Source organism: Pseudorca crassidens, chromosome 19 (genome assembly GCF_039906515.1).
Source record: "Pseudorca crassidens isolate mPseCra1 chromosome 19, mPseCra1.hap1, whole genome shotgun sequence".
In the NCBI taxonomy this organism is placed as follows: Eukaryota; Metazoa; Chordata; class Mammalia; order Artiodactyla; family Delphinidae; genus Pseudorca; species Pseudorca crassidens.
The window spans coordinates 49032630-49047363 of NC_090314.1; the positions used below are offsets into that span (position 1 = coordinate 49032630).

At 43.2% G+C, this 14734-nt stretch overlaps 1 protein-coding gene and 1 long non-coding RNA gene across 11 annotated transcripts in view; one reads left to right on the plus strand and one right to left on the minus strand.

The window, feature by feature from the left end:
• Positions 1-6819, plus strand: part of LOC137212909 (uncharacterized) — a 52170-nt gene extending 45351 nt beyond the window's left edge. For 8 of the 10 annotated variants that reach the window (XR_010937699.1, XR_010937692.1, XR_010937697.1 and 5 more), the window contains one exon: positions 1943-6819. This is a non-coding gene — a long non-coding RNA (uncharacterized lncRNA). The remainder of the gene's footprint in view (positions 1-1942) is intronic. The other 2 variants (XR_010937694.1, XR_010937698.1) reach the window with 1 other exon arrangement.
• MARCHF10 (membrane associated ring-CH-type finger 10) overlaps positions 1-14734 on the minus strand; it is an 88670-nt gene that overhangs the window by 47272 nt on the left and 26664 nt on the right. Inside the window, exon 4 of the mRNA XM_067717060.1 lies at positions 3155-3326. Coding sequence (XP_067573161.1) covers positions 3155-3326 — 172 coding nt within the window. The remainder of the gene's footprint in view (positions 1-3154; positions 3327-14734) is intronic.

The following is a 14734-nucleotide window of genomic DNA, read 5'->3' on the forward strand; positions in this document are numbered from 1 at the left end:
GGTGTTTTGCTTTGGAAATTCAGGGCACAGTAGAAGTGTCTGTACCTGCGTTTGTGTTAGGAGTTTAAAAATATAACCCTGATTTTTGGGAAAGGAAAAAAGATTGGGGTGGGAGGTGGGGAGGAGGTAATGTGAAGACAAAGAAAACAAAGTTTTCTGGTCCATTCTCCCTACTGAATACAGCTGCCTTGTACCCGATACCTTAAGGCTGTCATGTATGAGCTATGGTGTCGGGGGCCGTTCTAATGGCTGAGCATATGTTTATCATTGAATCCTCACAGCCATCCCAGCAGGTAGGATCTGTGCTGACGCCCAGGCTCTGCCATTTTACAGATGAAGACACTGAGGCACAGGGAAGTTACTTGCTCCAAGTAACAGCAGATGAGAAACGGGGCTCAGATGCTAATCCAAGCATTTTAAAGACGCTAAAGCACTTGCCCAAAACTGCACGGAGGGAGATAACAAGGAGAATCACAAGCCAACTCATTTAGAAATAGTTCCGTGGAATGTATGAATTAATTTAAAAGGCGTGAATTTCTTCTAACAGAGTACGAAGTACAATGAAAATCTCAGTTATACATCTATTAGTAGAGGGCACTGATGGTTCCTCTGTTGTATTGATAAGTAGCTGTGTTAGGCGTTCCAGATAATCATTCACATAGAGGGATTATAATGGATTACCATTACATAGATCTGCATGTAGGTCAAGCCACATTCCCCAGCTGCATTGTTTTATTCAGGAAAAGTCTGGCGTAACTCAGTATGGAAGGTTAGCCTATTAGGCAGATGTTGCAAAGGGATGTCACTGTCTTAATGCTTCAGTTTTGCACAGAACTCAGGTCTGACATGGGAAGAAGTTTTGGTGACTTACTGCCAACTTTGGGTGACCCCCCCCCCCCGCAAAATGCTTTAGAAAAATATTTCCCTACAGAGGTGAAGGAAAGCAGGAACCTATGAGTTTACCCAGTGAATCGGATCAACGTGTCCAGATAATTCAGGTCCCCAAGCCTCTTTTTCTATAATAGCAGCATGTTTATCTGAATTTTCTGAGTTGTCACCACCGCTGGACTCAACTTTGCCTGAATGGACTCAGCTTAAATTCTTGCCATGTCCCTGGTCTGTCATTTCACTGTGCTGATGAAGAAACTCTGAGGGTGAGACTATACATGTAAAACGAATGGATCCTAACACACCAAGGCTTTGCTTTTAGCTCACATGATCAACCCAATTTGCTATAGAACTGAGTCGGCTTCTGTAGTAACTGACATCAACCAGCAGGGCTGTTACGCTTGCTGGACGGCCAGGCCACAGTCCAGCTCATGGCTGCATGGGGCTTGGACACGGTCTAGAGCTATAATATGGTGATAAAGCTGGTGTTTTAAAATTTATTTATTTTATTATTATCATTATTTTTAAGCTGGTGGTTTTTCAAGGCTGTTTACTACAAGTAACATCTCTTACGTGGTGAAATAGATATCTTTCTGCCAACTTGGCTCTCTTGCCTAAACCTTGGTGCTTTCTAGCCTAGTGATTCTTCGAATTTGAGGTTTTATAGAAAGTGAAGTGAATTAATTCTCCCTTTCTGTCAGTGTTGTAAGTTCCGTGTGGAGTCCGCTCAGTCGGAAGAACATCTATATTAATCAGACAAGCTAAGATGGGGTGGGCCTAAGCTGTCCATTAGAATGATTTATCTCTACAGAGGACAAAGCACATCATGCAAACAGCTACCTGGTTTTAGCAAGAAGCCTAAAAATTATATCGAGTGACTGGTGTTGCCTTACTTAAATTTATTTTTTTCTATTTAAGACATCCTCAATTTGATACATGACAACATGGATTTTGAAATATTTGGGGAATGATCTTATCTGCCCTATTTCATTCCTTTTTTTTTTTTTTTTTGTGGTACGCGGGCCTCTCACTGTTGTGGCCTCTCCCGTTGCAGAGCACAGGCTCCGGACGCGCAGGCTCAGCGGCCATGGCTCACGGGCCCAGCCGCTCCGCGGCATGTGGGATCTTCGTGGACCGGGGCACGAACCTGCGTCCCCTGCATCGGCAGGCGGACTCTCAACCACTGCGCCACCAGGGAAGCCCCTGCCCTATTTCATTCTTAAACAGCTGAATTAAAGACCTAATTCCTACTAAAAGGCTTCAAAATGAGAAGTTGTTAACTACGATGATACTTTCCCCTGGTTAAGGAAAAAGAGTTGGGGCTTTGTCTGAACGGACATCATTTCGGAAGTCAATTTTTCTTTAAACTTCATTAAAGCTATAAAATGTGGGTGGTTAATCTAAGTGAGAGCTGCCATTGTCTAAAAATGCATTAAGACTTAACCAGACGGGTGGTTGCACGACAGGAGCTATTTAGGATTAGAAAGTCATTGTGATTTGGATTTAAGCGAATTGCATGCTGTTTACGAATTCTGCGGCAGTTAATCTAGATCGCTTCCATTCCACCGCAAGCAGGAGGCAGACCTTTCTGCCTCGTTATCCCAACTTCCACGTCAGTTCCCAGAGGAATCAAGTTTGTCCTACAGATGTTGGCTTTAATGGGGATGAGCCTGAGGGACTCTAAACTTTCAGTTGCATTTATCCCCTTTCTGGATACTATTAAGTTTCTCCTGCCTTAAGCAGAGGACCGGTCTTTGCTTCAAAGGCAGCTAAAGAGTGAATTATTTACCAAATAGCACCAAGGGGAAGATTTACCAAGCCCCCTTTTTTTTCCCAGAGAGGACAACCCCAGAACTGGAGGACTTTCTCAGCAGTAAATTATGCCATTCAGATGCTTTTGAAAGCTTCCCTTCATGCTCTGGACTGAGTCATAAAATTTGATACCTGGGGCCAAATGCCTTTACCCCTCCCAGAAGGGTGAAGAAGATGAAAAGGCAGCCATTCTGGGCCAGGGCCACAGAAAGCCGATGACTGGGCAGAAAATGTGGGCAGTGGAGACAGTTACTCTGCATAATTCACACCTCCTTGACCTGAGGGTCTACTCCGAAATGGATTTTATCATTTGCATAAGATCATCAGACCCTGCAAAACCTGAATTGGCCGCTTGGAAAACACTAGGTGTAATCGGGACCACGAATTGATTGCTGTCCTTATCTCTGATGCCGGGATTTTAGAGCTTGTGAATTTCAATAAACCCGCCACTCACCTGGAGAGGGTTTGCTGGGGCCCGCGTTCTCTGATTTCTTTGGAGTCGTGGTACTTTTATGTTTGTGCTTGACTGATGTTTGGTCAATTGCTGGAAGTCTGGAATCACTCTTACGCGCAGAACTCTTGGCAGGTAATCCTGGTTCGGCTAGAGCATGCTTCTCACCAGAACTCTGCCGAAAATGAAAGGTGTCTGAGTATCTGTGGTCAATAGGCCATCTTGGCTGGGCAGAGGAAGAAGAGACAAGCCAAATGCAGCAACCCCTCCACAGAGACACTGGAGCATCCTGCGAGCTCAGTGTGCCCTTTCACCAGGTTTCATCAGATTTTCATGGACTGGGCGTATCAGTTTAGAAATAATAGCAAAGTTAATGAGTCTATTTTGTAGAACATTATGAAAAGAATGAATTCCTGACCCTTAAGTAATTGGATGACCAACAAACAGCTCACGTGAAGAGCTACGTATGAAAACAGGAGAAACCATCGTGCATTTAAACTTCTCGCTATTTGCTATTTGAGCTACTTTGGGGGGAGGGGGAGGAAAAATGTTCCTTATGTTAATCATATACTTGACAAGGAAAAGGAAATTTAGATAAGTGTGTTGGGACTGAATCAATGAGGCCTCAGTTTAATACTCTGAATTATTGGGTGCAACATAAGACAGATTAATCTTTTTTTTTTTTTTTTTTTTTGCGGTACGCGGGCCTCTCACCGCTGTGGCCTTTCCCGTTGCGGAGCACAGGCTCCAGACGCGCAGGCTCAGCGGCCATGGCTCACGGGCCCAGACGCTCCGCGGCACGTGGGGTCTTCCCGGACCGGGGCACGAACCTGCGTCCCCTGCATCGGCAGGCGGACTCTCTACCACTGCGCCACCAGGGAAGCCCAGATTAATCTTTTTAAAAGGCCCCTACTTGTCAGTCTTCTATAAAGAAGTCGGTATAAATCTATGCACGGACAAATCCTGACTCATGCGGTGTCAGAATATCTCAACACAGCCTTGCAGACACAATAAAAATTATCCAGGCGTTCAATAGCTTTACACTTTGCCACACTTACACCCACCAAAGAAATGAATGAAAACAAACATGAACAATTAGGAGAAACTTGGTCCTGAAGGGCGATTTAAGTCCTGCCTTAAGGTCTTAGATCCTGGTGTTAATATGATTTGCTAGGCGATGCACCCAACAAACAAAACCACAGGGTTCCCCCCCACCCCAGGGGCAGGGTCACTAAATACTCCTGCACTGCACAGTGGTCTATATTGGCAAGTCCTCTGAAAGTGTAGTCCTCTGCAGACACAGAGTGCTAAATTAACGTCCTCCACGCCTCCCCAGCGGTGCCAATTTGTATTGATTTTGCTTCCCGTTCTCTCTGACAGTTGTGGCATTTTCATTTTAAGCCTCCTGACTCAGGAAAATACTCTGAATAGCTTTGAATTATTGGGGTAACGTAAGACAAACTACACTCTCAAAAAAGTCCCCTACCTGTCAGTCTTTCTACAAGGATGTCGGTACAAATCCATAGGTGGACAGATCACTATTCTCCAGGATTAGAAATCATGTTTGGTCACTTAGAGCCTGGTGACAGCCTTCAAACAAATAATTATTGTTTCTCCCTGCATTTCAGAAAACAGACCACCCTCAGATAAAGGGACGGGAAAAAGGAAAGGACATAATGAGTTGGTTGTTCTCCCTTTTCCCTTTTGGTTCTGGAATTTAACAGAAATCCTTGAAAATGATTCTGAAATGTCAAAGATGAAACATGAGGTCATTTCTGAACATGAGATAGGCTTTCCATTCTCAGAAAAGGAAATGTGGGCAAATTTTAATTCTGGTGCCTAAGATGGTCATAAGGCAAGAAGAACAGCAGTGAACATGTGACGGAATTTCTTCCACAAACTGCTCAACACGAACAACTTACATTAGCAAATGGAGAAGCCTACTCACACATCTGTTTTTCAGCCAGTGGAAAGGCAGGAAAGATGCTCTGCGCTAAGACTACCAATATGCATGGTTACAGCATCAGGAGCAGTAATAGTGTCCACTCCTGGTGGGTCCGTCCCCTTCACCCTCAGCCAGGACTAGAATTCTTTGCTTACCCCAGGCAGTGGTGAATCGGGAGGAGTTGGTGAAGAGACTTTTTATTGGGTGGGGTGTTAAGCCATGTTTATCCTTCCTTCACCCATTCATTGTACCTCCAGCATTAATAGCACCAAAGGTGGAAGAAAACTTGGCCAATTAAACCATGCCAATTACATATGGTATCGTGCACCTGCCTTCCAAGTATATCCTTCTCTGGTTCCTGGTTCCATCAACCTTACTTCCAGTTGCAAATCTTATCTATCTATCTATCTATCTATCTATCTATCTATATTTTTGGCTACGTTGGGTCTTCGTTGCTGCGTGTGGGCTTTTCTCTAGTTGCAGAGAGCGGGGGCTACTCTTCATGGCGGTGCACAGGCTTCTCATTGCAGTGGCTTCTCCTGTTGCGGAGCACAGGCTCTAGGTGCATGGTCTCAGCAGTTGTGGCTCGCGGGCTCTAGAATGCAGGCTCAGTAGTTGTGGCTCACAGGCTTCGTTGCTCCGTGGCATGTAGGATCTTCCCGGACCAGGGCTCGAACCCATTTCCCCTGCATTGGCAGGCAGATTCTTAACCACTGAGCCACCAGGGAAGTCCCTGGGAATCACCCTTGAGTCCAGAAATTACAGCTGGAAGTGGGTGTTTTGTCGGTTGGAAACTAAAGCCACAATGGTGAGAACTATAATACGTATGAATGTGCTACTGGGTCTTTTCGTGCTTGCTTTGAGTAATCTTAAGCCAATCACTTCAACTCTTTGTATCTTCATTCGTGTCCTGTCATGTATTCAGCCATTCTCATGTGTCCTCTCTCATGAAAGCCCATTATATTATCCAAGGAGGATGCTCCTTGGGTGAAAGAAGTTGAAGTAACTCATTCTGGCACCAAAATGTAGTATTTAAGACTCTGGAGCCCAGCTTCCTGGGAGTGAGTCCTGGCTCTTTCACGTAGTGACCGTGTGACATAGGATTAGTTTTAGTTCATCTCTTTGCCGCTCAGATTTTCTCATCTGTGAACAATAGTGCCTTCTTTTTGGTGGTTCTGTGAGCATGAAAGGAGTTAGGATATGTCTATAGCACCAAGAGTAGTGGTGCCAGACACTGAGAAAGTACCATGTAAGTGTTGGCTTTTGCAATTGGCCGTTCATGTTCAGCCATTTAAAAAAGTAACCAGCTAACCGCTGAAAATTAACTACCTGCTGTTGAAACCAAAACCATAAACCCCACTGAAAAATTCAAATGCGTTGCCACCTGCTTCAAAGAGCAATGGACGGCGAGGTGGGGCACTTCTGTGGTACAAGTTCTCTTTCAGACAGTAAAGTTCCAATGGCAAACATTTAACAACATTTAAAGATTAGCAGACAATAAAAATTAAATTATGTTGATGTTAAGCTGATTTTAAAACTGTCTCCTCCTCTCGCAATTTTGAAGAGTAGTTACAATTTTCTTCCCCCGTATGTTCCTAAGTTGAAATGTCACATGGAGGTGGAGGCAAGAGCATACTGCTCTTCCTTTAGGGGAAGAAAACTAGCGCTGTGTTTCAAAATCAAAGCCTGAAACATTAAAAAAAAAAAAAACTAAACTAAAAAACCCAGATTACATAATACATGTGTAGACTTTTTTTTTAAATTAATTAATTTATTTTTGGCTACATTGGGTCTTCGTTCCTGCGCATGGGCTTTTCTCTAGTTGCAGCGAGCAGGGGCTACTCTTTGTTGCGGTGCACAGGCTTCTCATTGCGGTGGCTTCTCTTGCTGCAGAGCATGGGCTCTAGGCACGTGGGCTTCAGTAGTTGTGGCACGTGGGCTCAGTAGTTGTGGCTCGCAGGCTCTAGAGCGCAGGCTCAGTAGTTGTGGCGTACGGGCTTAGTTGCTCCACAGCATGTGGGATCTTCCCAGACCAGGGCTCGAACCCATGTCCCCTGCATTGGCAGGCGGATTCTTAACCACTGCGCCACCAGGGAAGCCCCATGTGTAGACTTTAAGTTCTCTCTTGGTAATCTGATGAGCGTCCTAATAAAGCCACATTGACTGAAAGAAGTTATTGTCAAAATTAATATTTTTCTGGAGTATTATGGGTTTTGCAGTCAACATTTTCCAAAGATCCCCAACTTGCTCTTTTGGCATCATCCATAATAAAGTAGAGATATGACCTTGCTAGAAACTCTCAAAAGTTCAGAGCAAGACTCACGCTAGGAAAAGAAGAGACTTACATTAGGGAATTGGGCACTGAAGTAGCGACTTTGAAACATGATAATGGTTCTAGTTAGACCTCCTGGATGATGGAGACCCAAGGATTGCTAAGTGGGATGCGTTTCTTCAGGGATGTTAGAGTGACTAGATTTTTTTTTTTTTTTTGCAACACAGCTTTCATTAGTATTTAATGCAGTTCTTTCTAATATTTCTGTCTTTGAGTGTATATATAATTAAAACAACATCACCATGGTTATGATATTGGAACTTCTTGGAACTATTTTAGATGTAGGACACCTCATGGTTCTGGATATGTGGGAGAAAAACTTTTATTGTTCTTATCCTGGGATGGCTTCTGCCTTGTTTTTCCAGTTGATTTCTGCTCTCCATGTCACTCAGAACCTGGAGGGCTGGTCAAGTCCTGTGCTGGATAATGAGTGGCAGGGCACGCTGTGGGGAGTATGAACTGGGATTCTCGACCACAGTCCTCAATCTTGACTCCTCCTACCCAGTCTCTAGCACTGGTCACCCATTGCAATATTAAAACTGAAAGGAAAATCTCTTCTCTCCTGGATGTTGTACATTGCTCTGGTTTCAGGACTTAATGAAGCCCAGGTTCTTGATGTCTCATCACAGAAAGAATTCAGTGAGAGACAAAGTGGTAAGAAGTGGATTTGTTTAGAGAGAGAAACACTCCACAGACAGAGTGTGGGCCATCTCAGAAGGTGAGAAAAGGCCTAGATTTTTAAACTGGGTCCTAACAATGTTGAGTCTGAAATGGCAAGGTGACAGTGAGCACAGATGATCAGAAAGGCATGGAGACAGAAGAAGTAGTCAGGGACAGAAAAGACCAAGTCATTTTCCAGCTCTTGCCTGATGGCTCATTTCCAAGATCTACAGAGCTGGTTCTCAACTGGTATGCCGCCTCCCTCCCTCCCACAAGGTGTGCTGATGAATTCTGATGGACGTGTACAAAACGCATTGTAGCCACGTGTCATGTGATGGAAGGCTGAGCTGAGTGGATCTTATGACATAGTGTAAAGATCAGGACACGACTTGCTCTGAATAGGAAAACAGACAAAGAGTAGTGTCAGGCTGGTGCCAGAGAAAGACAGTGTGTTTATTACCTTTGAGATAAAACGTTCTCCCGAGATCACGAAAGAGAACGATCAAGGCTGTGAACCTCGACACGCAAAGGTCACAACATGGGAAGGGTGACCAAGGAACTGTGGGTGCAAATGAGTATCTTCAGAGTGCTGTCCCCAAAGTCCACATTCATATCATGCCTCAAACACAAAAAATGGCCTTTGGGAATTAAGGGCAGCTTGTATAAATAGCATTCTGGACAGGATGGGGACGTTTATGGATTCAAGAAATATAAAGTTAGCATGTCCTACACAGAATGCTGATGTATCCCAAAGCTGGCTAAACATTCTCTCTTCTAGAAGAAACTAAGGGCAGCAAAGTCCTTCCCATGTTCAGGACAATTATTTTTATTTTTATTATTATTTTTTTGTGGTGCGCGGGCCTCTCACTGCTGTGGCCTCTCCCGTTGCGGAGCACAGGCTCCGGACGCGCAGGCTCAGCGGCCATGGCTCACGGGCCCAGCCGCTCCGCGGCATGTGGGATCCTCCCGGACCGGGGCACGAACCCACGTCCCCTGCATCGGCAGGCGGACTCTCAACCACTGCGCCACCAGGGAAGCCCCTCTCCTTCATTCTTTATTTGAATTCATATTCTCCTTTTAGTTGAGAGGAACACTTGAAGAACATGAAAGACTTAGTCATTAAATGGAAGTCATCCATGAAAATACTTCCTACTCAGAATAATAGGTCATAAAACATGGGAATTAATTGAACAGCATCATATGCATCTACTGTGTCTTCAACCCCATATAAAGACAAGATACTTGCAATGGGAGAGACACAATTTATACCATACTAGCAAAATGCAAAACAAAGTTTAATTAAGTGATAAATTGGGTGGCACCAATTCTAAACCTCAAAGAAACTCACAGCAAAAAAGTGAGATGTCAAGGGAGGCTTCATGAAGGGGATGGTGTTTTCTAGGAACTCAAGGAGCAGTAGGGACCAGCTTCGGCTGGAGGCAGCATGGGAGCCAAGGTACGGATGGAGTGACGCCCACGGCGTGATTCTCAGGCAGCAAGGCGTATGGCCAGAGCAGAGGGTGTGAGAAGGAGAGGTGAGAGACAAAGTTGGCTGGCAAGCTGGGGTCAGATTGTGGGGGGCTCTGAGAGTCAAGCAAAGAATTGAGAGTTAATGTGATGGAGAATAGGGTCCAACTGAAGGTTTCTGAGAAGAAAAATGCTTAATGTGGTACTTAAGATTAGCTTGTATGTTTCTTTCAGAGGAAGAAAACAAAGCATCTTTTTGTAGTTTCAATGGCTTATTTTTGTAAAGTGTAAGTCTTTTCTTTATTGCCAAAAAAAAAAAAATCCATGTTCATAATGGAAAACTAAAGACAAAGAGAGAAATTTTGAAGCATTCAAAACTCCATTAACCTTGAAATAAAAACTGCAAATAGCTTGGTCTGTGTTCTTTCAGACACCGCCCCCCCCCCTTTTTTAAACATCTTTATTGGAGTATAATTGCTTTACAGTGTTGTGTTAGTTTCTGCTGTGTAACAAATGAGCGTGATGGAGACTACTAGCTTTCCACTGAAATCCCTTCTCAAGTGATAAGAGCTACAGCTGGATGTGGCTGCCCACCTTGAACTGAATGACTCAGTTTCCACTGCAACTAGGTGTGGCCTCAGGAGGAAAGTCTCACCAGTGGAGTGGGAGCACAGGTGACATGTACAGCCTGCTTCAGAGATAATCTCTGGCCCTGCTTCTCGGCTGGAGAGGCAACAACTTTGAAGACAAGAGACTGTTGTCTCGGCAGACAAGAGAACCATCATTGGCCTGAATCCCTGTAAGTCCTAGTGGAGGAGAGCTGCCTGCTGAGCACCTGGGCCATCACAGGTGCAAGAAATAAATTCTTTCTTGATTGAATCATCATATTTTTGGTCCCTTTGTTATAGCAGCTGACATTACTCTTGCACATATATTTAGGCATCTGTATAAATATTGTTTTTTAACAAAAATAGAATTGAGCCATACATACGTTGTCACTTAACAATACATTGCGTCAATAGATACCTTTCTATAATTTTGTCAACCTTATTTTGAAAATGTTCAAATCAATGGAGAAGTTGAAAGAATAGTACAAATAACATCCATTACCCTTTGCTTGCCAATTTGCTTTCTCCCTCTCCCCCATCCCTCCCTGTCTCTAGACTTCATAATAATTTACCCCTAAATACTTCAATATGCATCTCCTATCGAAACGGACATTCTCCTACAAAGCCACAACACCATTATCCTACCCAAGAGAATTTAATAGTCCCATAACATTATTTATTATGTAGAGCATATTCAAGCCAAACTGTCCCCAAAATGTCTTTTTAGCTGTGTATTTTGATCTATGATCCAATCAAGATACACCCATTGCACGCAGTTATTATGTCTCTTTCGTTCTCGGCCCTTTTTGTCTTTTCATGATTTTTACTCTTTGGAAGAGTCCCAGCCTCATAGAACGTCGACCGTTCTGAATTTGATGGCTTTCTCATAATAAAATTCAGGTTAATCATTTTGGGTTAGAATATTCCATAGGTGGTGTGGTATCCCTCTTCATAATATCACCTCAGTGCCTAACAATGCTGTTTGGTCTCTAGGGTAAGGTGGTGACTGCCGGATTTTTCCACTATAAAAGTACATTTTTCCCTTTTGTAATTAGTCAGAAATCTGGGACGATTCTTTGACACTAAATACCCTATTCATGATACATTTTACCCAGTGATTTAGCATCTTTTGATGTGCTTTGCCTGAATTGATAACTACATCAAGGTAGCAAAAGGATGATATTTCTATTTCTATCCTTTCTTCTACAATTATTAGCTGGCATTCTTCTCTAAAGAAGAACTTTCCTCCCTTCTTATTTGTTTGTTTGCCTCTTTGTTTGTTATCGTCATCATTGTGGTTTCAAGGACACATTTTATTCAATCATCTCATCACATTTTTTGAGGCTCAAATCGTCCCCAAATTGGTGAATGGGAGTTCATTCAAGTTTGCTCTGACTTGAGTCTCCGAGCACGTCTACGCTTTATGGCACAATGAAATTTCATAGCCTCACCTTGTACTTTACCTGGCTCAGACCTAGAATCAGCTATTTTCCCAATAAGCTCTGGTTCCTTTTAGTTTAGAAAGCTATTTAGAAATCAGTATCTTCATGCTATGTGTGTTCATTGCTCCTAGAGGGACATTGTTCCTAAGTCCTTTCAATGGAATTAATTAGAAATATGTATTTAACACTAATACATATTTAGTGGAAGGGGTTTTCCCTTCCTTTCTTTTGTTTTATATTTGTATCTTTTTATTTAAATCTTTAAAATCTTTATTTTTAAAGATTTTAAATCTTTATTTAAAATTTTTATTCCTTAATTATATTTAAAATCTTTATTCCTTAATTATATTAATATATGTATTTAATTTAAAATCTTTATTCCTTAATTATATTAATATATGTATTCATTTGTTTTACTCTGTAATGAACATGAAATAAGTTCAGAATCACAGTACAAATATACTCTAAGAATAAACCCATTAAGTAAACTTTAGTCTTTCTTGGCAGTTCTCGTTGTCTTTACAATATATTCCTATTGTATGGCTCTGTCATACTTACTTTTGTTGGTCATTTAGGTTGCTTCCAACTTTTTCTATGATAAATAATGCTATGATGAATATTCTTATATATTTATGCACATCATCAATTATTTCTTTAAGTTCCCAAAGTGGGAATTTATATTAGTAGATTAACAGCATCACAAAGATTTACAATATTTTGTTCCCAAATTGTCCTCCAGAAACACTGTACCAATTTACATTTCCAGAGGTACATGAGAATGCCAATTTCTACATAACTTTTCCAACTACGTATTATCTTTTTAAAAGCGACTTTGTCATTTTGGGAAAAGACTATAATTTTAATCTGTGACTTGTATGTAATTTTAATTTAATTATTATTATTTTTTGGTCACGCCATGTGGCATGCAGGATAGTTCCCCAACCAGTGATCGAACCCGTGCCCGCTGCAGTGTAAGCGTAGACTCTTAACCGCTGGACCACCAGGGAAGTCCCCTAATTTAATTATTAAGTAGGTTCATTTATTTAGCTCATCTATTTAGAATCTATATTCCACCAATTTCTAAAAAGTGACTTAAAAGTTGAACTGAAAACAGTGTAAAGAAATAGAGAAAGAAAAGGCAAAACTAATTTATGGTGAAAATACTCGGAACAGTGGTTGCCTCTGAGAGGGACAGAGACAGGAATTGACTGGAAAGGGTCATGGGGTGATGGAAACTCAAAACATGGTTACATGCATTTATCAAAACTCGTTTAAAAAAGTGAATTTTGATACATTTTTAAAAAGGAACTGGGCTTCCCTGGTGGCGCAGTGGTTGAGAGTCCGCCTGCCGATGCAGGGGACACGAGTTCGTGCCCTGGTCCGGGAAGATCCCACATGCCGCGGAGCGGCTGGGCCCGTGAGCCATGGCCGCTGGGCCTGCGCGTCCGGAGCCTGTGCTCCGCAACGGGAGAGGCCACAACAGTGAGAGGCCCGCATACCGCAAAAAAAAAAAAAAAAAAAGGAACCGCATGGACAACCATCAGAAGATAGGGCAGAGGTTTTTTGTGCCAGGGGCTTGGGCGCAGTTGGGGAAAACCCCCCTGAGGAAGTGACCTGAGCTGAGATCTGAGACCTGGTGGGAAGGCAGGCCGAGTGCTTCAAGAAAAGGGAACAGCATGTGCAAAGCCTCCTAGCAGGAGGTGGCCTGGCACGAAAGAGGACCCCAAGCCAGTGTGGTTGAAGCATAGAGCAGTAAGGAAGGCTAGATCCCAAAGGGCCTTGTTGGCTACATGATGGGTGTTGGTCCCCATTCTGAAAGCCACCCCATTCTGAAGAACACCATGGAAGGGGTTTAAGCGGCCAACAGAGTGATCTGGGTTCCACTTGTCAAATCACGTGTGGTAGAGAAAGCGGGATTTGGGGGCAGGAGCAGGAGTTGCGAAGACCTGTGAGGGGGCCTTTGCAGTAACTTAACTAGGTGATAGCAGAGACGAACACACAGATGGATTAAAATGATAAGTAAAATGGATGGGACTTGGTGATGAATAAGACGGTAAGGAGGAAAGTGTCAGATTCTGATGATACTGCGCAAAAGGAAGAGCAGGGACTTCCCTGGTGGTCCAGTGGTTAAGACTCCACGCTTCCACTGCAGGGGGCGCGGGTTTGATCCCCGGTCAGGGAACTAAGATCCTGCATACCGTGCGGCTCGGCCAGGAAAAAAAAAAAAAAAAAAAAGGAAGAACGAAGGGCCAGGCTGGGAACTTTAGCACTGGGCCTATTGAGTCTGAGACATCCAAGTAGAAATTATTTAGAAAACAATGGGATATTTAGATCTGGAGATCAAAAGCGAGGTTTGGGTTAGAAATGCGGATTTGGGAGTCATAGGCAGGTAACATCTTGGGCAGGTAACCTGAGGAGAATAGAGCAGGGTTTCTTGGGGGTGGGACATGAATATGCATGGGAAAAAAAATTGCATCTTTATTTCCACTAACCTCTTATTGAAATCTAAGCATATCTTTCATTTACTAATACAGGCGACAAACCACAGTAGTATTAGCCGTACCTGTGATGTGTCACCAATCGAAATCACAGGTATTGTCACATTTCATTAAATACGTTGCAGATGTCTCAAAGTACCCTTTACGCCCATCACTTGTTATTTCATGTGTTAAAAAAGAAGCACAGGGCTTCCCTGGTGGCGCAGTGGTTGAGAGTCCGCCTGCCGATGCAGGGGACACGGGTTCGTGCCCCGGTCCGGGAAGATCCCACATGCCGCGGAGCGGCTGGGCCCGTGAGCCATGGCCGCTGAGCCTGCGCGTCCGGAGCCTGTGCTCCACAATGGGAGAGGCCACAACAGTGAGAGGCCCGCGTACAGCAAAAAAAAAAAAAAAAAAAAAAAGAAGCACATCTATTCCTGAGTCACAGATTTCTAAAAATATCTTGATGATTATTTCAAGGATTGCGGTTTCCTTTGAAATCCTGTGCATCTTATTTTATGCGTTTGAAAATATTATTGTGAGAAGAGGATCCAGAGAGGTCATCCGTATTGCCTAAGAGGCCTGTGATACAAAACCAGGATAAACCCCCAGGTGTAAAGTGAGAAGAGAAGCGAGCCTGGAGGAATCCCAG